The sequence below is a fragment of the Rhinatrema bivittatum genome, chromosome 12 (genome assembly GCF_901001135.1).
Source record: "Rhinatrema bivittatum chromosome 12, aRhiBiv1.1, whole genome shotgun sequence".
In the NCBI taxonomy this organism is placed as follows: domain Eukaryota; kingdom Metazoa; phylum Chordata; class Amphibia; order Gymnophiona; family Rhinatrematidae; genus Rhinatrema; species Rhinatrema bivittatum.
This window is the reverse complement of record NC_042626.1, coordinates 2,900,798-2,927,171: the sequence shown is the minus strand read 5'-3', so window position 1 is coordinate 2,927,171 and position 26,374 is coordinate 2,900,798. Positions and strand designations below refer to the sequence as shown.

General features: G+C 52.8%; 1 protein-coding gene across 1 annotated transcript in view; it reads right to left on the bottom strand.

Annotated features, from left to right (window-relative positions):
* The window catches only part of ATP2B4 (ATPase plasma membrane Ca2+ transporting 4), a gene marked incomplete in the record, with an annotated part of 141,705 nt that overhangs the window by 11,106 nt on the left and 104,225 nt on the right, over nt 1-26,374 (bottom strand). The window contains 15 exon segments of the mRNA XM_029572171.1: nt 1,776-1,958; nt 2,243-2,350; nt 8,278-8,489; nt 8,644-8,857; nt 8,940-9,131; nt 9,473-9,579; nt 9,717-9,804; nt 10,030-10,209; nt 10,630-10,864; nt 10,952-11,193; nt 12,996-13,136; nt 13,138-13,239; nt 13,494-13,708; nt 22,626-22,787; nt 23,970-24,005. Of these exon segments, the coding sequence (XP_029428031.1) occupies nt 1,776-1,958; nt 2,243-2,350; nt 8,278-8,489; nt 8,644-8,857; nt 8,940-9,131; nt 9,473-9,579; nt 9,717-9,804; nt 10,030-10,209; nt 10,630-10,864; nt 10,952-11,193; nt 12,996-13,136; nt 13,138-13,239; nt 13,494-13,708; nt 22,626-22,787; nt 23,970-24,005 (2,417 nt within the window).

The window sequence follows — 26,374 nt, the reverse complement described above, 5'->3', positions numbered from 1 at the left end:
GACGATCCTCTTCAAATACACCTCAAGCTTACGATCTTAGGTGACCTTTAGCGCGGTGCCACCGGTGACCGGGATAGTTGTCCGTTTTGTGACTGTAGACACCGAAGAATCAATGCTGGGCACCTTGAGGAGATCCAAGGAGTCCTCGGGAAGCGGGTAAAGCTTATCCATTGCCCTGCCGACCCGGAGAGTGCCATCAGGGACATCCCACTCTCTTGACAACAACTGGAGGAGTCTGTGATGAAAAGGCCCGCCAAGAGAGGATCTCTCTTTCTCCCCATCTCACTAGGCCCTGCAGGCTCCTGTGGGGCTCTTCAAGAACTTGCAGAATAAGTGGGTCCAGTTCATCCCGCTGAAAGAGTCTTAAAACTCGCGGGTCATTCCCTTCCAGCAGCGGTATAGGGTCATCCAAATCTGGGTCCAGGTGTTGGGGAAGGAAAGGGTCTGTATTGGCCGGCTGGGAGACCCCCCCGCACCCGAGAAAGACCAGGGAGATCCGGAGGGTGGGAGCCCCCTGCGGTGCCCGCCCCTGAGGGAATCAGAGAATCAGGACCTTGAGGGATATCTGGGACCTCTCCCATACCTTGAAGTCTGACAATCTTTGGGAGAGGATGAGCTGCTGGATCCTGTGAGAGGCTTGCCAAATATGCCCAATGCATTAGTAAAATGGACTGCGCTGAAAAGGGCCCCGGGGGGGGCAGCGGGAGGGTCCCCATTAGACAGTCCCACGCTGAGATTATGAATGGCAGGGCTAGTTTGTGTCAGAATCGGTGGGTGGGGGGGTGAGGAACCGGAGTCATCTGGTAAATCGGGACACGCAGGAGCAGGCAGCTCCGAAATCAAGATGGCCGCCGCTCCTTCTTGAGAGCGGGTCGGAGCTGGCCTCATGGAGGGCGCGCGCGAAATCGGACGGCCCTCGGAGGTGGACGAACCCTCCCCGCCGGGGAGGCAGTCTGAGCAAAGGCCGTCGCGGGAGAGTCGGCCCGACTCCCCGCAGGCTGAGTATCGCGCCGAGCGCGGCATGGGAGTGTGCAGAAGTCGCTCTCCCGAAGTTAACAGTAGCTGGCTCTGTAAGAGCTGGACAGAGGAATGGCGCCTCTCTGGCCACAACGGCCATAAACATTCACCCTGCAAATGCTGCAAAGAAGAAAGTACAGGAGAATAAAAACCACAGACTGGAGAAGAAGAAAGTGTCCCTATCAAGTCCTGCCTGCCAGCCCAAAATGACTGGGAGAAGTGAGAAAGTTAGACTTGAAAATTTAAATCAGTTTTTTTTTTTTTTTTTAAAGTTGATCCATTCCAAGGTAAGAAAAATAAAAGACAGTAAGAAATGCTGGGGAGCCGTAGGTGTCCCCTGCTATCTGCTGGAGTCAGAGAAAAATACTGAAGGGACCCAGAGGGCGCTCCAACCTATCAGGGGCCGTCCTTTCAGTTTTTTGCTCTGACTCCATCTGCTGGAAGGGGGACACAACCCACTGTCTGCACTGAGCCGGGTACGTACAGGGAACGCACACTTTCATGTCTTCAGTCTTTCAGTCAATGTGCCACTTACAAATGCACAATGCGACTTCTCTCAAAAGGACATAGGATGCACACAGTGCTAAGAACATACAGGGACTGCTTCTGAGTAACTATAAAGCTTTAACAAATATTTTCTGTATTGTGCGGTTGTCCTTCCTTAAGCAGAGAGGGATCAGTGGCAGGAAACCACGGAGAGCCCTCTGTGGGGGACCAGGGATGCTAGCTCTGCTTTAGCACCAGTGTCCCAAACGTACCTGAGTCTGTATTCGATTGAGGCCCCGGAACCACAGAATCTGCCCTCTCCGGAGCTCCATCTCGGCATGATCAATCTCATCCAGGTCCTCCGGTAACTCCTCTTCAGGAATTTCCTCCTTTGTGATCCCAAGACCTGCCTCCTTCAGAAACGTCAGGCGGTTGGTGGGAATGGTGCAGATCAGCTGTGGAGGTACATACCGGGTGGTTACTCATCAGCAATCCAGAGCCCGCCTCCCTCAGCTTCTATCCTAAGTGGTTCAGACTCCTCTGTGGATTATATTGTGGCTATACCTGCCAGTAATCAGTGCAAGGGGAACAAAGGGAATGAGGGTGGCATATACAGAGGAGGGAGAGAGAGAAGGAGAGAAAGAGAGAGAAAGAGAAAAAGAGAGAAAAAGAGAAGGAGAGCGAGACAGAGCGCGAGAGCAAGACAGAGCGCGAGAGAGAGAGAGTGAGAGAGACTTACCTGTCCCCACAACAGCTCTCCTACACCAATGAAGATACACCAGAACCACTCCATCAGTGACAGGCTGGAGCAGCTGAAGGGTTTTCCTCCAAACTCCACAATGAAAATCTGCAAAGCAGGATAGTGAAATAAAACCCAGAGCAACAGAGGGCAACCTCAGGCCTAGAATCGCTCATGTGTTTCATAAGAAAATTAGTTCTTACCTGTTAATTTTCGTTCCTGTAGTACCATGGATCAGTCCAGACTGCTGGTTACGTCTCCCTTCCAGCAGGTGGAGTCAGAGAGAAAAGTTCTCGGCACCTCCCAATATCCCAGGGTGCCTCCTGCGGTCCTCCAGTATTTTGAATAACAAAGCAGAGACTCATGAACAAGGATAATCAATGACTAGATCAACTATATACATGAAAAGAACAGATAACGAACAATCTTCAGAGCCTCCTAAACCTTACATAGGAGAAGTATAAGAAAACCTAACCAAGGTAAGTAGTAGCGGACTCTCCGGAAAAGGAACATCTGGGCAGGCGTCTGGACTGATCCGTGGTACTACAGGAACGAAAATTAACAGGTAAGAACTAATATTCCTTTCCCTGTACGTACCAGGATCAGTCCAGACTGCTGGGATGTACCCAAGCTGCCCTAAAATGGGGTGGGATCCGGAGAGTCCCGCCCTCAGTACACTACTGCCGAAAGAGTCCACGTCTGGAGCTCGAACGTCCAAACGATAATGCTTGGCAAAAGTGTGCAAAGATTTTCAAGTTGCCGCTCTGCAAATTTCTTGAGGCGAAACACACAGACTCTCAGTCCAAGACGCCGCCTGAGAGCGTAGCAAATGCGCCTTCAGACCATCAGGAACTGGGCGACCCCCACAAATGTATGTAGAAGCAATGGCTTCCTTCAGCCATCGCGCAATGGTAGCTTTAGAAGCCTGATAGCCCTTCTTAGGTCCACTCCATAGGACAAAAAGTTGGTCTGAAAGACAAAAGGCATTAGTGATCTCCAAGTAACGCAGCAGCACACGGCAGACATCGAGCCTCCTTAAGTCTCGAGACCGAGGAGAAGATTTATCTAAATCTGGAAAGGCCAGCAACTCAACAGACTGATTGACATGAAACGCGGAAACTAACTTGGGTAAAAAGGACGGCACCGAGCGCAACAAAATACCCAAACCCGACATACGCAGGAAAGGCTCACAGCAGGACAAAGCCTGAATCTCTGAAATGCGTCTAGCAGAACAAATCGAAACGAGAAACACCGCCTTGAGGGTCAGATCCTTCAAAGTTATCCGCTTAAGAGGTTCAAAAGGGGGGGCGCAAAGACCACGAAGAACCAGATTCAGATTCCACGATGGACAGAGAGCTCGGATTGGAGGTTTCAAATGCTTGGCCCCTTTCAAAAAACACACAACATCTGGACGTGTGGCGATAGACGCTCCATCCACCTTACCACGCAAACAACCTAGCTCTGCAACCTGGACGCCGAGCAAACTATAGGCCAGACCTTTTTTAAAGCCGTCCTGCAGGAACACTAAAATGTTTACAGCCGTGGCTCTGCGCGGAGACACGCCGGATGCAGTACACCAAGTATCGAATACCTTCCATACTTTAACATATGTGAGAGGTAGAAGGTTTTCTAGAATTGAGCAGAGTCGTGATGACTGCCTCCGGGTAGCCTCTCTTCCTCAATTGCTTCCTTTCATAAGCCAGGCCACTAGACAAAAGCGAGCCACCTGGTCGAAAAATACCGGACCCTGCCGAAGGAGATTGTGGAGATGGCCAAGGAGGACAGGACCGTCGACCGCAAGGTTGATGAGATCCGCATACCACGGTCTGCGCGGCCATTCCGGAGCCACGAGAATCACGGGACCCGCGTGTAATTCTATTCGCTGCATGACTTTTCCTACTAGCGGCCATGGAGGAAACACATAGAGAAGGATATCCTGGGGCCATGGAAGAACAAGGGCATCCACCCCTTCCGCTCCGTGTTCCCTCCTTCGACTGAAGAATCGAGCCGCGGGTAGCCATCAGGTCTAGCTGGGGCGTCCCCACCTCCTGGCGAAAATGCTCATCACCTCCCCGGAAAGTTCCCACTCTCCGGGGTCTAAGTGCTGTCGACTGAGAAAGTCTGCTTGAATGTTGTCTCCTCCGCTTATGTGCGATGCCGCTAGATGGCGCAGATGACGTTCTGCCCAGGTCATCAGCATGTCTGCCTCTATGGCAACTGAACGACTCCTCGTGCCGCCTTGCCTGTTGATGTATGCTACCGTCGTGGCATTGTCAGATAGAACCCTCACTGACTGACGCTGAATCAGTGGCAGAAATCCGAGGAGCGCCAGCCGCACCGCTCTTGTCTCCAAACGATTGATGGACCATTTGGCCTGTGAAGCTGTCCACTGACCTTGCGCCAATTGTGTCTGGCAGACCGCTCCCAAACCGAAACGGCTGGCATCCGTTGTCACAACTATCCACTGTGGACTTTCCAGGTCCATGTCCTCCTGCAAATGGGGTGGCACCAACCACCAATCCAGATTGGATCGAGCCGGCTCCAGGAGGGGTAGAGGCAGATGAAACTCCTCTGACTTGGGGTCCCATCTGGAAAGCAACGCCCTCTGCAAGGGCTGCAGATGCGCAAAGGCCCAGGGGACCATTTTCAGAGTAGATGCCATAGAACCAAGAACTGTAAATAGTCCCATACCGTGGGCAAAGGTAAATCCAAAAGGCGGCGTCCTTGCAACATCAGTTTGAGCATCCCGTCCTGTGGGAGAAAAACCTTTCCCACAGCCGTATCGAACCGTGCTCCCAGAAACTGCAAGACCTGGGACGGAATCAAGTGACTCTTGTCGAAGTTGACTACCCAACCAAGGGCATGAAGACGATGCAAAACCTTCTGGATCGCTAGGTTACAAAGGGTCTGTAACTTCGCTCGGATGAGCCAATCGTCCAGATAGGGATGAACTAAAATCCCTTCCCATCTGAGGGCCGGTGCAACTACCACCATCACCTTGGTAAACACCCGAGGCACAGTTGCTAGACCGAATGGAAGGGCCCGAAACTGGTAGTGTTCGCCCAACACCATGAACCGGAGATATCTCTGGTGGGCCTCCTGGATCGGTATATGAAGATAAGCTTCGGTCAGGTCTAAAGGAGGCCCAAAATTCGCCTTTGTGGATGGCTGCAATGACGGATCTCAATATCTCCATGCAAAAATCGAGGCACCCGAAGCATCTTGTTGACTGCTTTCAAGTCTAGGATTGGACGAAAGGACCCTTCCTTTTTGGGGACGACGAAGTAAATGGAGTAACGATGGTCCGATATTGAGACCGAGGGACCGGAACAATCGCCCCTAGATCTTTCAAGCGGTGTAGTCTGAAGTACTCTCTGTTGTTTCAGGAGAGACCCGCATGGGGAAACCAGGAAAAGGTCCCGCAACAGGCAAACAAAATCCAAAGCGTAAACTTGTTTTATGATATTGAGGACCCATTGATCAGAGGTGATTTTGACCCATTCCTCGTGAAAAAGAGAGAGACGTCCTCCTATCTCTGGCACAGAGGAGTGGGCCGGCACACCTTCATTGAGGAGATTTGGAAGAAGCGAAGGACTGGGAGTTGTTAGAACGGAGAGGCCATCTCCCACGAAAGGAATGGGCTCAAACCTGGGACCTGGAAGTCTGTTGGCGTGGAGAAAAGGACGGAGTCCTACCAGTTTGGAACCGTCTCTGGCCCTGAAAACGGCCCCTAAAGGAACCAAACGTACGAAATGAGGTTTGTCCTCTGGTAATTTATAAACTTTATTATCTCCCAAATCTTTAATAAGCTGTTCTAGCTCGTCCCCGAACAGCAAGGTTCCTTTAAACGGAAAAGAACCCAAGTGAGACTTGGAAGTTGCGTTAGCTGCCCAGTGGCGGAGCCAAAAAAGCCTCCTAGCCGAAACCGCAGAGGCCATCGTGCGAGAAGAGGTACGTAAGAGGTCATATAAGGCATCAGCCGAATATGCTACCGCCGACTCTAAACAATTCGCCTGCTCAAGCTCTGCAGGGGGCAAGTCCTGAGAGGTGAGTAATTGCTGAACCCACCGAAGGGTAGCCCTCTGCATTAAGCTACTCCACACCGCCGCCCGTACGCCTAGGGCAGATACCTCAAAAACACGCTTAAGAAGAACTTCGAGATCCTATCCTGTAGGTCCTTGAGAGCAGTGCCTCCCGTCACTGGAATAGTGGTGCGCTTGGCGATGGCAGAAACTGCAGAGTCCACTTGAGGAATCTTCAGCAAGTCCAGAGATTCCTGTGGAGCGGGTAGAGCTTGTCCATTGCCCTAATAATCTTAAGGTTGGCCTCTGGGACATCCTATTCCCGAGTAAGCAACTGATGAAGTTTAGGATGAAAAGGGAATGCCCTAGGTGGGGCTCTAAGCCTTGCAAGAGCAGGATCCCCGGGAGTAGAGTCCGCCACTGGCTGTGGCGCTGGAATTGCAAGCTCTTCCAGAACAAAAGGAATAAGAGGATCTAACTCCTCTTTGCGGAACAAGTGCAGCACTTGGGGCTCATCCCCTTCCACCAGAGCAGATTCCGTAACCCCCTCATCCGCCGCATCCCCCGAGGTTCCCAGGAAAGGGTCTTGTAAGCCAGTGTCCTGGGACATAGGTTGAAGATGAGGAATAGGCCCCTCTGTAGGTCTGGGCACCTTAGCTGGCGGCGGCTGCTGACCCCCCTGCATCTGCTTCAGCCTCCAAATATGCCTTGTGCATTAACAAAATAAACTGAGAGGAAAATGGATGTCTAAACCCCCCCCCCCCCCGGGGGTAAAAGGAGGATGAAGAGGCTCGTTTTCCTGCAAAATCAGGCGCTCTGGACTTAATGCAGGGGAGGGGACAACACCGGAGGAAGCTTCCCTCCCCCAACGGCTGATCAACGCGATCATCGGGGAAATCCAAAATGGCCGCCGTTCCCGCGCAAATCGGGGACGGGGCTGGCTGAGAATTATTTGAGCCGCGCGCACGCGGTAATGGCCGTTTTCTGCCTGCAAGAGGCATTTCTGATGGCCCCTCACCCCCGGGAAGGCAGCGAAAACAAAACCGCGCTGCCGGCTCTCCACAGGCAGAACACCGGAAGCCCCGCGGCCTAACAGAAGAAAGAAGAAACGACAAGAAACGGTCTGAGGAAAACTCTGAATTACAATAATTTAATTAATTACTCGCTTGTGTCCCAATGAAAATCAATTGTTTTTGCCTTGTAGCTTAAATGCAGCCTTTTTCTTTTTTTTAATTAAATCTTTCACATAGGCAATGGAGCCTTCTCTTCAGGGGAATAACCACCTCCCTGGAATATAGCAAAGAATTCAGCTCCCTTCAGAGGAATATAACTTCTCTGGAACTGAAGGGGGGAGGGACCGGCCCACCGGTAAATCCCCCCTACCCAGGAATTAGAGGGGTCCTCCGGGTGACAAGGCTTGCAGACACAGCCACTGCTTCACCTTTTTTTTTTTTTTTTTTTTAAAGTAGATCTAGTCAGAGATCAGCCGGGAACAAAAATCCCTTGACTGAAGAGAAAAAATAAATTCACTCAGCTGACACAAGGATGAGGACCGCAGGGGATGTCTTCCTTCACCTGCTGGAGTCAGAGAAATACTGCAGGACCGCAGGAGGCTCCCTGGGATATTGGGAGGTGCCAAGAACCTCTCTCTGACTCCACCTGCTGGAAGGGAGACACAACCCAGCAGTCTGGACTGATCCTGCTACGTACAGGGAACTGGCTTTGTTGCTTCTGTGGTGCTGGACAGATCTATTGGTCTAGAACAGCATTCAGATTTCTTTATTTAAAACTATTGTAATGGCTTTCTAGCAAGCTGGATAAAAGCAAGTTATAAAGCCAAAGTCCGCAGAAGAATAAACTTCACCTCTTTTTACTCTGCAGTATTTTTCTGAATGAGGAACCCAGGATGAATCACCGCGTCCTATTCTGTGCAGTGAAATGAGTTCCAGAGCAAGGTGTCCTGGACCCTCCAGCGATCACAGGGTCAGAGTGAGGCAGGGCAAGGGAAGTTACCTGGGAGACAAACGTGCCAAAGACCACGGCGCAGAAGATGGGATTGCGGAAGATGCATTCAAAGACGTTCCTTTCTCCATGGATCTTGCGGGCATTAATCTCATTGAAGAGCTGCATCATGACAAAAGTGTTGAAGACGATGGTGTAGTGTTCTGAGGGTGGTGAGTGCAGGGGACTATTTCGCCCGCTGTCGATGTCAAAAATCTTCTCGCCTGCCAGCGGTGAATCAAAGCCAAGCAAAGAAAATAGAGTCAGTAACCCAACTCCCAGCACAGCACAAGCTTACAAAAGGAAAAACAGGAGGCAGGGCAATGGTGGAGGAGTGAGAGTTATAGTGGTGGCAGAGTGAGAGGATGACCGGCTGACCTGCAAACAGCAGAGTGAAGATGATGGTGAGCTGGTAGACTGCATGTCCCAGGATGTTCTTCATCATGGTACGTGAGATGAGTGGCTTATTGCGTCCGTAGGGCTTGCGCATAAGCAGCGCCTCAGTGGGTGGTTCTGTTGCCAGAGCCAGCGACGCAAAAGTATCCATGATGAGGTTCACCCAGAGCATCTGCACGGCCTTTAGCGGAGAATCCTGGCAAGCAAACAAGAACACGGTGAGGAAAGCGCTCACTCTTCGACGGTTATCACGCTCGCGGCACTGGGGGCGCGGTTACCTGAGTGATGCAGGCCCCCGTGAACGCTACAATCACAGCCACCACGTTGACCGTCAGCTGGAACTGCAGGAACTTGGAGATGCTGTCGTACACGTTTCGCCCCCACATCACAGCTTTCACGATGCTGGTGAAGTTATCATCCGTCAGGATAATATCCGATGCCTCTTTTGCCACGTCTGTTCCGGCAATGCCCTGCGGGAGAGAGCGGACATGTCAACGCCCTTGCCGTGCCTCTTCCCATTCTCCCATCCCCGCCCATTCTGGGAATTCCTTCTGCAAGAGTCTGCACGTCAGAGCAGTATACGCAGCCTCCAGCTCCCAAGCAGGGGATACTGTCATGCCACAGGTTACCCCAGGAGACTAAGTCTCTCACTGTCTTGTACAAGCTACAAAAAAAAAAAATACAAAAGTCCTTTTCTTTCCCCATTTGTGAGATATTGAAGTGAGGGCGGGTGTCAGACCCACTTGGTGCTTTTTCAGGCACTTGAAAGCGGATCACAGTCAGGTACTGCAGGATGACCTCTAACCCATACCATAGCAAATCCCACATCGGCTTTTTTCAATGCTGGGCCGTCATTAGTTCCGTCCCCAGTCACAGCCACCACCTGTCGCTGCTCCCCTATCGTGCTATCGATGATCCCTGAAACACACAGGAAGATTTATTGTGACAGCAGGGAGTGGCAGGTCACAGGCCATTTCCTCTCATGCATCCTCCGCAAACCTCTGCTACATCAGGGCTCTTAATAGGCTACACAAAGGTCTGACTACACTCCTTACCTTTTACCAATGTGTGTTTATCCGTGGGGGATGAGCGAGCCAGCACCCGAAGCCTAGGCCAAATTTTATCCAGCTGCTCCTGCTCCACCTGCCACAAAAGGTCAAGAGGAGGAAGAGATGAGAGAGAAGCAAGCACCAGGCATGATACAGAAGACAGGAGGGATAGAGATGGAGGGATGGGGCGAGAGTTGGGGAATACACTCAGGAGGGAGGGAGGGATGGAGGACACAGAGGAGGGAGGGATGGTGCGAGAGGTGGGGACACGCTCATCACCAGTTGTCCTTTTTCAGGGATTTCCTGGACTTGGCCCTACCTCTCCCTTCTCATTACGGATCAGGCGGTTGAACTCCTTCCCCTCCAGGCACAGAAACTCATCCCCTGGCTGCAGGATGCCACATTTGGTGGCTATGGCCCGGGCGGTGTTAATGTTATCTCCTGTCACCATACGGACAGTGATGCCGGCGTGCTGACACTTCAGGATGGCTTCAGGCACCTGGCAGAGAGGAGGAGAGCACAGGTGGCAGTGTCAGGGGAGCCTGGGCAGGGGCTTCCTGCTTTACAAAGGCTCTGCATGAAGTAATAACTAGGAAATAAAATACGTCCCGAAGAAGTCAATACTGAAAGCCAATGGGAGTCATTTTCAAAAGGTCTTCAAGACAATGCACCTTAAGTGTGTAAATGGGCTTCTGAAAACTGCTATGGCGGCACAATTTGGATATACACATAAATAAATAAATAAATATACACATGTAATTCCTTTGAAAATTGCCTCCTTTCCAATTACAAGCTCAAAATCCAAGCTTTCACCATTTCCTCCCAGCAAATTCATAAATGTTATGTGCACAAAATGTATGCAGATGAAAAGGGGCATGAATGCAGGTTTCTACAGGCGCCTGATCCGACAGGGATTTACCTCGGGTCGCACAGGGTCCTCGATCCCCACCACAGCCAGGCAAGTCAGGTCAGAGAGGATTTCATTCTCACTCTCCCAGTCTGGCTCTGCCCCAGCCGGGAAGTCTCGGGAGGCCAGGCAGATGGTCCGCAGGCCCTCACAGGCCATGGGCTCAATCACCTTCTTCACCATCTCGTCCCGGTCTTTCACGCTGAAGACGGCCGTCTCCCCGCTCTTATCCAGGATCCTGGTGCACCTGTGTGGAAGGGGAGGAGGAGGCAGGCGTTACGTGCACGGGCAGCCGCGGGGCGGGGCAGGGCGAGGGGGCGGGGCAGGGCCGTACTTGCGCAGGATGATTTCCGACGCTCCCTTGCTGTACATACGGAAGCTGCCGTCGGCGCTCTTCAGGACGGTGCTCATGGACTTGCGGCTGGAGTTGAACGTGTACACCTTGTAGAGTTTCTCCTCGGGAACCTCGCTGCGCACAGCCTGGTAATCCTGCTTCAGGTCCAGGACGAAGCCCAGCAGGGCGCACTCGGTCTTATTCCCCACCTGCCGGGGCAGACCTCCCTCCTTCTCTGGGGGCTGGGAAGAAGAAGAGGCACAGGGTAGTGGGGGTGGGGAGGAGCTGGATCGCCACAGTCAGCGATGCTAATGTCATCCCCACATGCCCCCCCCCCCCCAGCTCTGCCGCCATCAAGGACGCTCTCCTCCACCTCCTTCTGCTATTTTGACAGCTGCAAACGTATTTCTCGGTTTATTTGCTGCTGCTTTACCTCTAATTCCTGTTCTCGGTTGCATGAAACTCTCCCATGAAAGCAGGCAACACCCCCTCCAACATTAATCCAGTCAGAGGGGTCATCCTCCCCCCCCACCACCCAAACGTACTGGCAGGGGAGAAGTGCAGGCTCCCAATCCCTCTCCCCCCCCTCCAACATTAATACAGTCAGAGGGGTCATCCTCCCCCCCCCCAAACATTAATACAGTCAGAGGGGTCATCCTCCCCCCCCCCCCCCCAAACATTAATACAGTCAGAGGGGTCATCCTCCCCCCCCACCACCCAAACGTACTGGCAGGGGAGAAGTGCAGGCTCCCAATCCCTCTCCCCCCCCCTCCAACATTAATACAGTCAGAGGGGTCATCCTCCCCCCCCCAAACATTAATACAGTCAGAGGGGTCATCCTCCCCCCCCCCACCCAAACGTACTGGCAGGGGAGAAGTGCAGGCTCCCAATCCCTCTCCCCCCCCTCCAACATTAATACAGTCAGAGGGGTCATCCTCCCCCCCCCAAACATTAATACAGTCAGAGGGGTCATCCCCCCCCCCCCCACCCAAACGTACTGGCAGGGGAGAAGTGCAGGCTCCCAATCCCTCTCCCCCCCTCCAACATTAATCCAGTCAGAGGGGTCATCCTCCCCCCCCCCAAACATTAATCCAGTCAGAGGGGTCATCCTCCCCCCCCCCCCAAACATTAATCCAGTCAGAGGGGTCATCCTCCCCCCCCTCCAACATTAATCCAGTCAGAGGGGTCATCCTCCCCCCCCCCAAACATTAATCCAGTCAGAGGGGTCATCCCCCCCCCCCCCCAAACATTAATCCAGTCAGAGGGGTCATCCTCCCCCCCCCCCAAACATTAATCCAGTCAGAGGGGTCATCCTCCCCCCCCCCAAACATTAATCCAGTCAGAGGGGTCATCCCCCCCTCCCCCAACATTAATACAGTCAGAGGGGTCATCCTCCCCCCCCCCAAACATTAATACAGTCAGAGGGGTCATCCTCCCCCCACCCAAACGTACTGGCAGGGGAGAAGTGCAGGCTCCCAATCCCTCTCCCCCCCCCTCCAACATTAATACAGTCAGAGGGGTCATCCTCCCCCCCCAAACATTAATCCAGTCAGAGGGGTCATCCCCCCCTCCCCCAACATTAATACAGTCAGAGGGGTCATCCTCCCCCCCCCCTCCAACATTAATACAGTCAGAGGGGTCATCCTCCCCCCCCCCACCCAAACATACTGGCAGGGGAGAAGGGCAGGCTCCCAATCCCTCTCCCCCCCCTCCAACATTAATCCAGTCAGAGGGGTCATCCTCCCCCCACCCAACATTAATCCAGTCAGAGGGGTCATCCCCCCCCCTCCAACATTAATCCAGTCAGAGGGGTCATCCTCCCCCATCCCCCCCCCCCACCCAAACGTACGGGCAGGGGAGAAGTGCAGGCTCCCAATCCCCCCCCCCCCCCCCCCCCCCCCCCCCCCGATGCTGCTTGTGACCTCCGCTCCTTTCCCCAGAACGCTTTCAATCCATCTCCTGCCAAGCTCGAGTTTGGAAATTAGAAGTCCTGAGAACCCAAGTCGGAAGAGCAGCTCCCCCTGTGCAGAGCGCAGGAGCTCACCAGGATCTTGGATGTGTAGGCAGAGTTGATGCTGATGCTGTTCACAATCATCTCCAAGGTCCTGGGCAGGATGGCTTCCGGATCTGGGATCTGCTGGTAGTGAGTGTCCCCGATGTACGCCTGTACCACCGTCATTCGGTTTCATGGTGAGGGTGCCAGTCTTGTCTGAGCAGATGGCCGTGGCATTGCCCATTGTTTCACAGGCATCCAGATGTCTCACCAGATTATTCACCTTCATCATTTTCTGTAAGGGGGAAAAAAAAAAGTTAGTGAGACCATCCAACATGTAAAAACCAGCAATATATTAAAAACATGTCTGCAACACGCACTAACATACAAAAATCAGACACTAAGCGCCACACACATGGGCCCACGTGTAAAAGTGACATTTTAAAAAAGGAATGAAGACATCATATTCGGTTGGGAGAAGTTGGGAATATGTAAGAAACACTTAAAAGCTTCCTCTGCATCCCACCCTCCTCAAATCTTGCAGCTCACCTTCACGGAGTATGCCAGAGATATGGTGACCGCTAGGGGCAGTCCTTCGGGCACCGCCACCACCAGCACAGTCACGCCAATGATGAAAAACTTGACCAAATACTGGATATAGATAGGCGTGCACTCTCTCAGCCACGGCCGGCCCTTAACACCAAACGTGTCAATCACGAAGTACAACACCAGGATGATAACAGTGACGGCAGACATGATCAGCCCTAGAAGACCAAAAAGTCATCAATCTCGTTGTAATATCCTACACTCCCCATCCATCTCCCTACACCATGCAACACACACTAGCATCCTACAGCCCTTCTACCACACCCCAGACCATCTCCCTACACCATGCATTAAACACCACCATCTTACAGACCTCCTACCACACCCAGTCCATCTCCCTACACCATGCAACGCACACTAGCATCCTACAGCCCTTCTACCACACCCCAGACCATCTCCCTACACCATGCATTAAACACCACCATCTTACAGACCTCCTACCACACCCAGTCCATCTCCCTACACCATGCAACACACACTAGCATCCTACAGCCCTTCTACCACACCCCAGACCATCTCCCTACACCATGCATTAAACACCACCATCTTACAGACCTCCTACCACACCCAGTCCATCTCCCTACACCATGCAACGCACACTAGCATCCTACAGCCCTTCTACCACACCCCAGACCATCTCCCTACACCATGCATTAAACACCACCATCTTACAGACCTCCTACCACACCCAGTCCATCTCCCTACACCATGCAACGCACACTAGCATCCTACAGCCCTTCTACCACACCCCAGACCATCTCCCTACACCATGCATTAAACACCACCATCTTACAGACCTCCTACCACACCCAGTCCATCTCCCTACACCATGCAACGCACACTAGCATCCTACAGCCCTTCTACCACACCCCAGACCATCTCCCTACACCATGCATTAAACACCACCATCTTACAGACCTCCTACCACACCCAGTCCATCTCCCTACACCATGCAATGCATACCACCATCCTACCATCTATCTTATTAGATATTGGAGAAATATCTTACCTGATAAATTTCATTTTCCTTAGTGTAGACAAGTGGACTCAGGACCAATGGGTTATGTCCTCCCCTGCCAGCAGATGGAGACTGAATCAGGTTTCAAAGCTGACATCACCCTGGATACTGCCCTGCAGTGACCTCAGCCCTTCAGTATTCTCTTCAAAAGTCACTATAGACATACTATCGAAAAACTTGATTAAAAACTTGATTAAAACTGGTGACCGTAACTGTATTCAACCAAACAAACGCTGAATCCCAGCAAGATTATAGATCCCAGATCTAGGGATAGGGTGATGGCTTACCCGTAACCTCTTTGGACTAGAGATTCATGTGCGATTCCTTGGCACTGTTCATGGGCAGCCATGGGCGGGATGCTGAGTCCATCTGTCTACATTAAGGAAAACTAAATTATAAGGTAAGTAATTTCTCCATTTCCTAGCGGGATGCCAGATGGACTCAGGCCAATGGGATGTACAAAAGTTACTCCTGAACAGGGCGGGAGACTGCCCATGGTCCAGTTAGCACCGCCCTCACAAAGGCTGCATCCTCTTAGGCTTGGATATCCAGGCGATAAAACATGGAGGTGGTGTGCACGGAGGACCACGTTGCTGCTCGGCTGATGTTGATGGGAGACAGTAGCTTAGCTTCCGCCCAGGATACTGCCTGGGCCCTAGTGGAATGAACTTTAACCTGAAGGGGTAAAGGCTTCCCTGCCTCTACATAAGCTCCCGTGATCACTTCCTTGATCCAGCGAACTATAGTAGCTCACGAAGATGCTTCGCCTTGTTTCCTTCTACCGTGAAGAACAAACAAGCGGTCCGTCTTGCACACCAGTTCTGTACGTTCTAGATACCATACCAAAAGTCTACTGACGTTTAAGTGGCGTAGGAGGTGGTAGTCTTCCAAGTCCTTGTGTCTGTCTAGGGACGGAAAGGAAAAGGACTGGTTCAGGTGAAACTCAGACTACTTTTGGCAAGACGGAAGGGACGGTGCGAAGCTGCAACCTTCCTGGAGTCAACTGGAGGAACAGCTCCCAACATGACAGCATCTGTAGTTCAAAGATGCGACAAGCCGAGCATATTGCCACCGAGAATACAGTCTTCAGCGTTAACAGACAGACACAGAGAGCGCAGCGACCGAAAGGAGTTGAGGGACTGACCTTTGTTCAGGCCGTCCTGTAAGAATTCCAGAATCATGGGGATCTTGGTCGTCTGAGGGGGCACCCCGCGTTCCTTGCACCAGGACTCAAATATTCTCCAGATCCACATGTACACCAGGGACGTTGAGAACTTCCATGCATGAAGCAAGGTGGCGATTACAGCCGCCCGAATATCCACGCTTTGTCAGGCGAGCCCTCTCAAGGGCCAGACCGTAATTCAAAACCAAGTTGCGTCCACGTGAAGGATTGGAACTTGTTGGAGAAGGTCCCTATGAGGGGGGAGGCATAGGGGGCTCTCCACCAGAAGCCTCCGCATGTCTGCATACCACAGGCATCTGGAGCAATTAGGGGTTCACCAGAAGGACCAATCCTCTGTGGGGTTCAATCTTGCAAATGACCTTGCCCTGCAAAGGCCACAGAGGGAAGATGTACAGTAAGTCCTCCTCTTGTCAGGTCTGGACAAGGATGTCTATCCCTTGGAAGCACTGATCTCTTCTGTGACTGAAGAATCGGGGGACTTTCACACTGTAAGATGTGGCCAGTAGGTCAATGGATGGGAGGCCTCAGCGATCTACTAGGAGCTGGAAGGTTCTGGTTGACAACGCCCATTTCCCCTGGTTCCAGACTCTCCCTGTTGAGAAAGTCTGCTCTGACGTCTGTCCCGCAATGTGAGAGGCCAAGATCCTTGTATATTTAACTCCGCCCATTCCATAAGGGAGTCTATCTCCAGAGGCACTTGGTGGCTTTTGGTTCCTCCCTGGTGGTTGATGTAGGCTACGGTTTTGTGTTGTCCGACATCACGCGGACTGCTTGTCCCTGGAGCCTGTGGCTTAATTGCTGAAACACTAATCTGACAGCTCAGGCTTCCAGGCGGTTGATGTTCCAGCACGCCTCTTCCTTGGTCCATCACCCCTGGGTTATCAATTCCTGACAGTGGGCTCCCCACCCTAGGGGGCTCGCGTCCATCGTGAGAACTAGCCAGTTCGGTGGGACAGGTTTAAGATGCTAAGATGCACTTCCTGTAGCCACCACTGGAGTCGAGAACATACTACCATCAGTAGGTGGAGGCGAATTGAGTTGTCTTGAGACAGTGGGTTCCAACATGACAGCAGGGAATGTTGGAGTGGCCGCATGCGTGCCCTTGCCATTGTACTACCTCCAGGGTTGATGCCATCAGGCCGAGGACCTGGAAATAGCTCCACACCCTGGGGTGCATTGTGTTTGTCAACCGACGCACTTGGCACATCAATTTCCTTATCCTCTAGGGAGGAAGACCTTGTCCTGCTTGCTATCAAACCGGACTCCCAAGTACTCTAAGGACTGGGAGGGCTTGAGACTGCTCTTGTCCATGTTCACGACCCAAACAAGTTCCTGAAGCAGTGACCTGACCCTGCTGGTCACCTGGATGCTCTCTTCCAATGACTTCGCCTGGATCAGCCGGTTGTCTAAGTAAGGGTGCGCCAGGATCCCTTCTTTCCTCAGGGCTGTTGCTATGACCACCATAATTTTGGAGAATGGTCTGGGGGTGGTTGCCAGGCCAAAGGGCAATGCCCGGAACTGATAACAGTGGCCTAGTACTGCAAAGCGTAGGAAACACTGGTGGTCTTGACAGATTGGGATATGAAGGTAGGACTCAGAGGTCCAGGGAAGTTAACTCTCCCGGTTGAACGGCCATTATAACGGAGCAAAGAGTTTCCATGTGGAAGTGAATTACCCGCAGATGACTGATGCTCTTGAGATTCAGGATGGCGTGAAATGAACCCTCCCTTCTTGGGTATGATGAAAAGGATGGAATATCATCCCATATTTTCCTGGGGTGTAGGTACCAGGGTTATAGCCCTCAAACCGAGGAGCCTTATCAATGTGGATTCCACTGCCAGTTTTTTGTGCTGGGAGTAGCAAGGTGATATCATGAACATGTCCCGAGGGATGCTGCAAAATTCTACAGCATATCCTTCTTGTATGATGCCCAGTACCCATTTGTCCGACATGATCTCGACCCACCTCTGATAGGATAGTCGGCCCCCTATCTCCTTGTCCTGTGGATGGGTCGGCCAAACTTCATTGGGAAGTTCGAGTTGAACCTGAGCCCAAACCAGTTCCTCTTTTTGGTTGCCGGTTCTGAAAGGCAGAGAACTTCCTGAGGGCTGAAATGTCTGAAATGATGAGTTTCTATAGGGTCGGAAGCATTGGGAGCCCCTAGCCTGACCCCTCATGGGCGAGGGGCGCTGTGACCTCTTTTTGTTATCTTCCAGTAGCAGAGGCACTGAAGATTCACCCCACTTACTCGCTAGCTTTTCCAATTCCTTTCCGAATAGAAGGGGTCCCTTAAAGGGCATCTTTGTGAGGTTTGCCTTAGAGGTCACATCCACTGACCAATTTCGCAACCATAGCTGTCTTCTGGCCACCACCACTGAGGCTACTCCTCTGGCCAACGTACGCATTAGGTCAGATCTTGCATCTGCTAGGAAGGCTGCAGCGGGCTCTATCACCTCTCTGGGATGTGCCCCTGAGATATGTGCCTCGAGAGAGAGAGAGAGAGAGAGAGAAGCAGACATGAACGAGTACCAGGGCACAACAGAAAGCGATCTGCAGTGACATTGCTGTTGCTTCAAAGGCTAAAGGATGGACTCCAACCGACTATAGTGTGCATCCTTCCAAGGCCACTCCTCCCTCTACTGGGACAATTGTTTGCTTTGAGAAGGGGCAGACCAGGGCATCCACTTTTGGGAATTGCAGGCTCAACCTCCTTTAAAACTGGCTTCTGGGGCATCCCACTCCAGGTCATCGACTCCTGGATTGCTTCCAGCATCGGGAAATAGGAAGAGGTTTTCTGTAGAGATACCAGGATGGGATTCCTCTTTTGTTCAGACATAGGGTCCATGCCAGAAACTCCCAGAGTCTTCAGGGTCTGGGAGACCAGGGCCAGCAATTCATCTCTGTGGTAAAACTGTTGCATGGTCTGGTGTGGCTCCAGGCCTTTTTCCCTGTCCTCCAATGAGTCTGCATCCCATCATCACCCGTGGTGTCTGGGTCCCTGTCAGTGATACGCTTGGTGAGGTGAGGCATGTCCCAAGGCATGCTGATAGGGCTGGAAGGACTAGACCTTCCCAGCTGGGGCTCGGTCTGGGCCAGGGCAGTAGCTAACTGCGCCTGAACAAGGCTTGAAGACCCTGAAAGAATTCCACCCAAGAAAAGGTCGCTGGGTCCATACGTAGCCCAGGAGGAACTGGGGTAGGGGGGCTGCTGAACTGCCCTCTCCCGGAGAGGACGCAGCCTGGGACTGCTCAGATCCAGGGATGCTATCAGATAAGGTCGTGGCCGACCCATACTCCGACTGGGAGGGGCCGGGCTTGGAGAAGTTCTGAGAGTCCAGCCCTCCCTGGGCTTCCTCAAGTGCTGACACAGGAAGGATTCCAGGTCAGACTGTGCAGCCTAATATGGCAGGCAGCACAAAGAGTATTATTTGTGCTTCCCTTGTTGCCGGAGCAGCTGATCTCAAACGCGCAGAAATCCGCCCCAATGCGGTTGTGCACGAACGTATGCTCGTGGTTATGCATGCAGTTATGCGTGCATTAGGTGCACAACAGGGCCGGCCTGCACAGCGCGTACCAACGGTCATGGGGGAGAATGGCGGCGCACCAAACCCCGTGCAAGATGGCGCTGCTGCGGCCTGCCACGTGGAGTGCCTGCTGAGTCTGAAGCGGGACCCCCTTCCCTCGCTGATCGGGAATGTTGTCGCTACGGCGCTCCAAGCAAGGAGCCCGGAGGAAAGACTTACCGAAGCCCTTCCACGTCTCTGGACTGGAGGAGGTCTTTACTTACCTGGGCTCAGCGCTTACCGGCTGAGTACAGAGAAGGTCTCCGGCTGCGGGGGGAGAGGGCTTTGGCTGTCACCGCAGTGCTCTGCTTCCTGTACCCGCCGCCTTTCAGCTGCTTAAGCAGCAAAGTCCACACCGGGAACCGGACCAAGGCTCCGCTGTGAGGGATCTGGGAAATCGCCTCAGGAAATCTCAGCTGTGAGAGAGAACTTTAGGTATCACCGCAGGAGAGCGGGGCTCAATCTTTATCCAATTTAAAGGTAAAATTTCCTCTTCTAGAGCAGCGGTTCTCAACCGGTGTGTCGCGAGACATTAGTGTGTCGCCAATCACCGGCTGCTGTCTCGCGTGCTCCCGGTCTCTCCGCTGCTCTTTCTTCCCTGCTGCCGTTGCCGCCGGGCTATCAGCACGTTCAAGCCCAGTGGGAATGGCAGCAGTGCTAAAAAAAAAGCTGTGGCACTTGTGGCTGGGCCTTTTCTTCTTCCCGCGCCTGCCCCCCCCTGTGACCCGGAACAGGAAGTGATACACGGTGCGCAGGAAGGAGAAAGCGCAGTGCCGCGTGATAAAGTAGCAGCAGCGGCTGCAGCATCGGCCCCCGAGCAATTGAAGCAGACGGTAATCGGGAAAGGAGACAGCAGCTTGAGCCTCCCGCGGCCGACGGGATTCTACTTTCTTGGCTTGTGGGGGCTGGAGGAGGAGGCTGCTGCAGCTACCATTTGTGCTGGGGGAGGGGCGGGGAAGAGGAAGTGAGTGAGAGAAAGAAGCAGTCAGCCTGCATGTGATTGAGAGCATGTGTGTGAGTGAGAGAAACTGGTCAGAGAGCTGATGTGTGTGTATATGTGAGAGACAATGAAAGTGACTGCTCAAGGAGATGACTGATGTGTGAGAGTGTGAGACAGTCAGGGATGTGACTGATGTGTGTGTGTGAGAGAGAGAGAAAAAGCATTGAAGTGAGAAAACATGGGCGTAAGAAGCCTGCTGTTGGGGGGGGGGGGGGTGGATGTGTGTGAAAGAAAGCATGGGAGTGAGAAGCCTGATTATGTGAGAGAGAGAGCGTGGGAGTGGGAAGCCTGTGTGTGTGTGCATGCATGAGAGCGAGAGACTGGTTGGTAAGGTGACGGTGTGTGAAAGAATGTGATTCAGGGAATGTGAAGCCTGTGCAGTGGAGAGCGAGCATGGAAATGAGAGAGAGACTGGTGTGTGTGTGTATGTATGTGTGTGTAACAGAGAGAAAGTGATTATGGGAATGAGAAGCCTGTGCATGTGAAGAGAGTGAGCATGGGAGTGAGAACCTGGGTGTGTGTGAGACACAGCATGTGAGGGAGAAGCCTGTATATGTAAGACAGAACATGGAAGTGGGAAGCCTGTGTGTGTATGCATGAGAGAGATCAGGTGACTGGTGTGTGTGTGTGAGAAAGAAAGTGATTATGGAAATGAGAAACCTGTGCATGTGAAGAGTGAGCATGGGAGTGAGAAACCTGGGTGTGTGTGAGACACAGCATGGGAGTGAGAAGCCTGTATATCTGAAAGAACATTGGAGTGGGAAGCCTGTGTGTGTGTATGCATGAGAGAGATCAGGTGACTGGTGTGTGTTTGTGTGTGTGAGAGAAAGAAAGTGATTATGGGAATGAGATGCCTGTGCATGTGGAGAGAACAAGCATGGGAGTGAGAGACTGGTGTGTGTGTGTGAGACAGAGAAAGTGATTATGAGAGTGAGAAGCACGTATATGTAAGTAGAACACGGGAGTGGGAAGCCTGTGTGTGTGTATGGCATGAGAGAAACTGTTCAGGAAGGTGACTGGTGTGTGTGTGTCAAAGACTGTTTGGGAGATGATTGGTGTGTGAGAGACAGAAACTGGTATGGTGTGTGTGAGCGACATGGGCATTAAGGAAGAGGACCATGAGTATAGAGCTTAGCCACTACTGCTGCTTCTGCTGTGTGCTACGGCCTGCATGGAAGAGGAGTAGGAGAGCTGCTGGAGGGGGTAAGTAAAGGTGGCTTTTTAAGTTTATTTTTCTTGATTGACTGCCATTTTAATTATTTAATATTATGTGATGTGTCTGCTTTTTTTGAAATATTTTATTGGTGTTTGGAGAATGTTTAATAGTTTTTATGAGTTTTTAATTGTTGGATGTTATTCTGTTCATAGCTGTTTAGAAACATTTATTCTGCTTATTAGTATAGTTTTACAATTATTTCTGTGTGGGGATCTATAGCTGCTTGCTAGTTCTGTTTTCCTAATAAGAGGTGTATTAGGTGTTTAGGGCCTGATTTAATATTTGTAGTGTTGCCTTTTCATAGATAGGGTTGCTCCTGTTTGAGTGTGTTCCATAATACAGGTGTAACTGTGTGTGGATTAGTTTATGTGCATTACTACAGATCCTGGGAGTATGTTAGGTCGGTTCTGTCTGTTACCGAGATGGGATATTTTACTAGCATGTAAGAGTTTTATCAGTCTTATTTGTTGTGTTTTCTCAAGAGGACATGCATTGGTGGTAAACTGCTGTCTTTTCATAAGTAGGGCTATTGAGCCTGGAAGTAGAAGGAGTTTGAGTTGCTGTTACTGAGATGACACCAGAACCAGAATATCTTTTTTGTAGGGTGAGTTGTATGGGGAATGTCATAATTCTGCTTTACATCCATTATTGTGGGTCAGGGGGTGTTCCCGTGGATGCAAACTGTACTTTTACATCTAGCCCCGTGACAATCATGGGTCAGTGTGTCACGCATGTGAGAACCATCTGTCAGGTGTGTCCCGACAGAAAAAAGGTTGAGAACCACTGTTCTAGAGTACCGTGTTCCCGATAGGGAAGGCACAATCCAAATCTGCTAGGAGACGGAGAAACACTGAAGGGCTGAGGTCACTGTAGGGGGGGGGGGGGGGGAAATCGATCTAGGGTGATGTCAGCTTTGAAACCTGACTCTGTCTCCATCTGCTGGCAGGGGAGCATAAACCCATCGGTCCTGAGTCCATCTGTCTACACGCTAGGAAATAATCCTATCAGCACACAGCAACTATTCTGCTTACAGTCCTTGCCTCTCCCTCACTGCTCTCAAACCCCCTCCAGTGACTCCTGCCCCTCAGGCTATTACCTGCTTTGCCTATCTGGACAGCCAAGCGGGTGAGCTTCCCCTGTAGAACAGACTTCTCCTTCTTGGGGACCTTAACAATCTTCTTCTCCTTCTCCTCATTCTCGCCAGCCTCTTCACTTTTCAGTGGCTGGATCTCCAGAGCCACCCCATCCTGAGTTTTTGCTGGAGGCGGAGGATGAAAGAAGCACAGATTAGAGCGAGGGACAGCAGCACCGCACCCAACCAATGAAGAGATGACACCTTGGAGGTGCAGCACTTTCTGGGTTCTGAGCCAGAGTCCTGCCAGATCAGAAACGGCTTAGAAATGGCCCAGGAACTGGTGGTAAGAGAGCAGAGGCCCGCGAGCAGCTGCAAGGAACTCCCCGAAACCCAGACTGAATGGCAGAAACCACAGAGCAGAAAGCCACCACCTATAGGCCCCCTAATGCCCCGACTGCTGACACCGGGCAGTCAGGAAAGCTAGGAGAGCCACATTGCAGCATCAATCAGTCAGGACTGACGGACAACGCGCTGGCCCCTGGCGCTCTCTCACCAGTGGGGTAGAAGTTGAGCTTGGAGGCCAGTCTCACCCCACAGCAAGACAAGAGAAATCGTTCTTGCTCTGCACGGCCTGAGAAGGAGCAGGATTCTCAGAGAGATTTAATGTAATTATTCCTATTTTTCACTTAACAATTCTGAAGGTAACTATCATTTGCTCTCCAGTGTCAGACTCACAGACAGGACAGAAAACAGGAACAGAGAACATGTCGTACTGGAATTTGGGGAACTGTGGATAGGGGAGAGGGACAGACAGGTGCAGCAAATGACTCCTGGACACAGCCTAAAAGGAAGTGGTGAAGAGAGGACAGATCAGAGCAGACATAGGAAGGGCAGATCACACCAAGTCAAGGCTATGGGAAGGAAGAGGGTGTAACTGGGCAACCCCAGCAACCCTGCGGCAACCAGCCATCCAGAAAGCAGGGGCGTCCTCGCACCCCAATCTACTCCAGAAACCGATTTATAAATATTTAATACGAGACGTAAGCAGACTTAACACCGGCTGGGGGCGCTCATCTTTCACATTTATGTGGCAGCAGGGAAGGTGGGGAGCAAGGAGCTGCCCGGAGTCAGTAGCAAAGCCGGGCTTAGAACCCCAGGAGTCCTCCTTGCCAGGGCTTTAACCTAGGCTGCTTTCTCAATTCTCTTTGCTGCGGGCATTTTGGAGGTGGGTGTGCACGGGGGGGAGGGGATGGCGGTTACACCCTCTTCTGTACACCTGGCGTAGTGAGGAGCACAGACTCATGGGAGTGAGGAGGAGGCGATGTTTAGCTCTGTGGTTAGTGCGGGGTGGCAGGTGCTGGTTACCTTTGTTGCGATTTTCGGGGGGTCCTGGTTTTTTACCTGTTCAAACAAAAAGAGAAGGATGCAGCTCTGATCACATGGTCTGAAAGCCAGGCGGCACTGCCACCAGAATCTGAGTGCGGGGGGTGCTCCACTCCACGCGCCGTGCCGCCAGTTCAGCAACCTCGACCCCTCACAGCGGGACACAAGGCCCAAGGCCCAGCTCTCGCTACTATAAACGGACTCTTTTCTTAGATTGGCGGCAGTCACTTCCGTCCAGCGGCAGCGAAAGGCACCCACACATCATTCCAAGCTCTGCCTGCCCAATACCGGCTCCTGCTTCCTATCCTGGTGCGCAGCCACCTGTGACGTCGTTCCCACGCCCAGACAGGGAAGCAGCCTGCCAAATGCCCCCCACCCCCCTCCCCGCGCTGCCTGCAAATAAAGGCTGGGGGACAGGATGCTAAGGAACATGGAATCCTCGTCTACAAAAGGAAAGAACGAAAGAGCGTAGGCAGCTCCCGGAGTTGGTAAAATAGTAAATGCCACTGAAACAGAAAAAAATACAATTAATCAGAAACAAAAGGAAACGTGCATTCCCCTAAAGGATTCAAGCCTAGAACCTGACCCTTGTCTGAAAGCAGCTGGATCCAGAGAGAGTCACTGCACCTTGTGAGGAGACCCCGCCAGTGAGGAGGAGAGGGGAGGACGATCACTCACGCACCTGCACCTTGTGAGGAGACCCCGCCAGTGAGGAGGAGAGGGGAGGACGATCACTCACGCACCTGCACCTTGTGAGGAGACCCCGCCAGTGAGGAGGAGAGGGGAGGACGATCACTCACGCACCTGCACCTTCTGAGGAGACCCCGCCAGTGAGGAGCAGAGGGGAGGACGATCACTCACGCACCTGCACCTTCTGAGGAGACCCCGCCAGTGAGGAGCAGAGGGGAGGACGATCACTCACGCACCTGCACCTTGTGAGGAGACCCCGCCAGTGAGGAGGAGAGGGGAGGACGATCACTCACGCACCTGCACCTTGTGAGGAGACCCCGCCAGTGAGGAGGAGAGGGGAGGACGATCACTCACACACCTGCACCTTGTGAGGAGACCCCGCCAGTGAGGAGCAGAGGGGAGGACGATCACTCACGCACCTGCACCTTGTGAGGAGACCCCGCCAGTGAGGAGGAGAGGGGAGGACGATCACTCACACACCTGCACCTTGTGAGGAGACCCCGCCAGTGAGGAGGAGAGGGGAGGACGATCACTCACACACCTGCACCTTGTGAGGAGACCCCGCCAGTGAGGAGGAGAGGGGAGGACGATCACTCACACACCTGCACCTTCTGAGGAGACCCCGCCAGTGAGGAGCAGAGGGAGGACGATCACTCACACACCTGCACCTTGTGAGGAGACCCCGCCAGTGAGGGGGAGAGGGGAGGACGATCACTCACACACCTGCACCTTGTGAGGAGACCCCGCCAGTGAGGGGAGAGGGGAGGACGATCACTCACACACCTGCACCTTGTGAGGAGACCCCGCCAGTGAGGAGGAGAGGGGAGGACGATCACGCACACACCTGCACCTTGTGAGGAGACCCCGCCAGTGAGGAGGAGAGGGGAGGACGATCACTCACACACTTGCACCTTCGGAGGAGACCCCACCACTGAGGAGGAGAGGGGAGGACAATCACTCACACACCTGCACCTTGTGAGGAGACCCCGCCAGTGAGGAGGAGAGGGGAGGACGATCACTCACACACCTGCACCTTGTGAGGAGACCCCGCCAGTGAGGAGGAGAGGGGAGGACGATCACTCACGCACCTGCACCTTGTGAGGAGACCCCGCCAGTGAGGAGGAGAGGGGAGGACGATCACTCACACACCTGCACCTTGTGAGGAGACCCCGCCAGTGAGGAGGAGAGGGGAGGACGATCACTCACACACCTGCACCTTGTGAGGAGACCCCGCCAGTGAGGAGGAGAGGGGAGGACGATCACTCACGCACCTGCACCTTGTGAGGAGACCCCGCCAGTGAGGAGCAGAGGGGAGGACGATCACTCACACACCTGCACCTTGTGAGGAGACCCCGCCAGTGAGGGGGAGAGGGGAGGACGATCACTCACACACCTGCACCTTGTGAGGAGACCCCGCCAGTGAGGAGGAGAGGGGAGGACGATCACTCACACACCTGCACCTTGTGAGGAGACCCCGCCAGTGAGGAGGAGAGGGGAGGACGATCACTCACACACCTGCACCTTGTGAGGAGACCCCGCCAGTGAGGAGGAGAGGGGAGGACGATCACTCACACACCTGCACCTTGTGAGGAGACCCCGCCAGTGAGGAGGAGAGGGGAGGACGATCACTCACAGCACCTGCACCTTGTGAGGAGACCCCGCCAGTGAGGAGCAGAGGGGAGGACAATCACTCACAA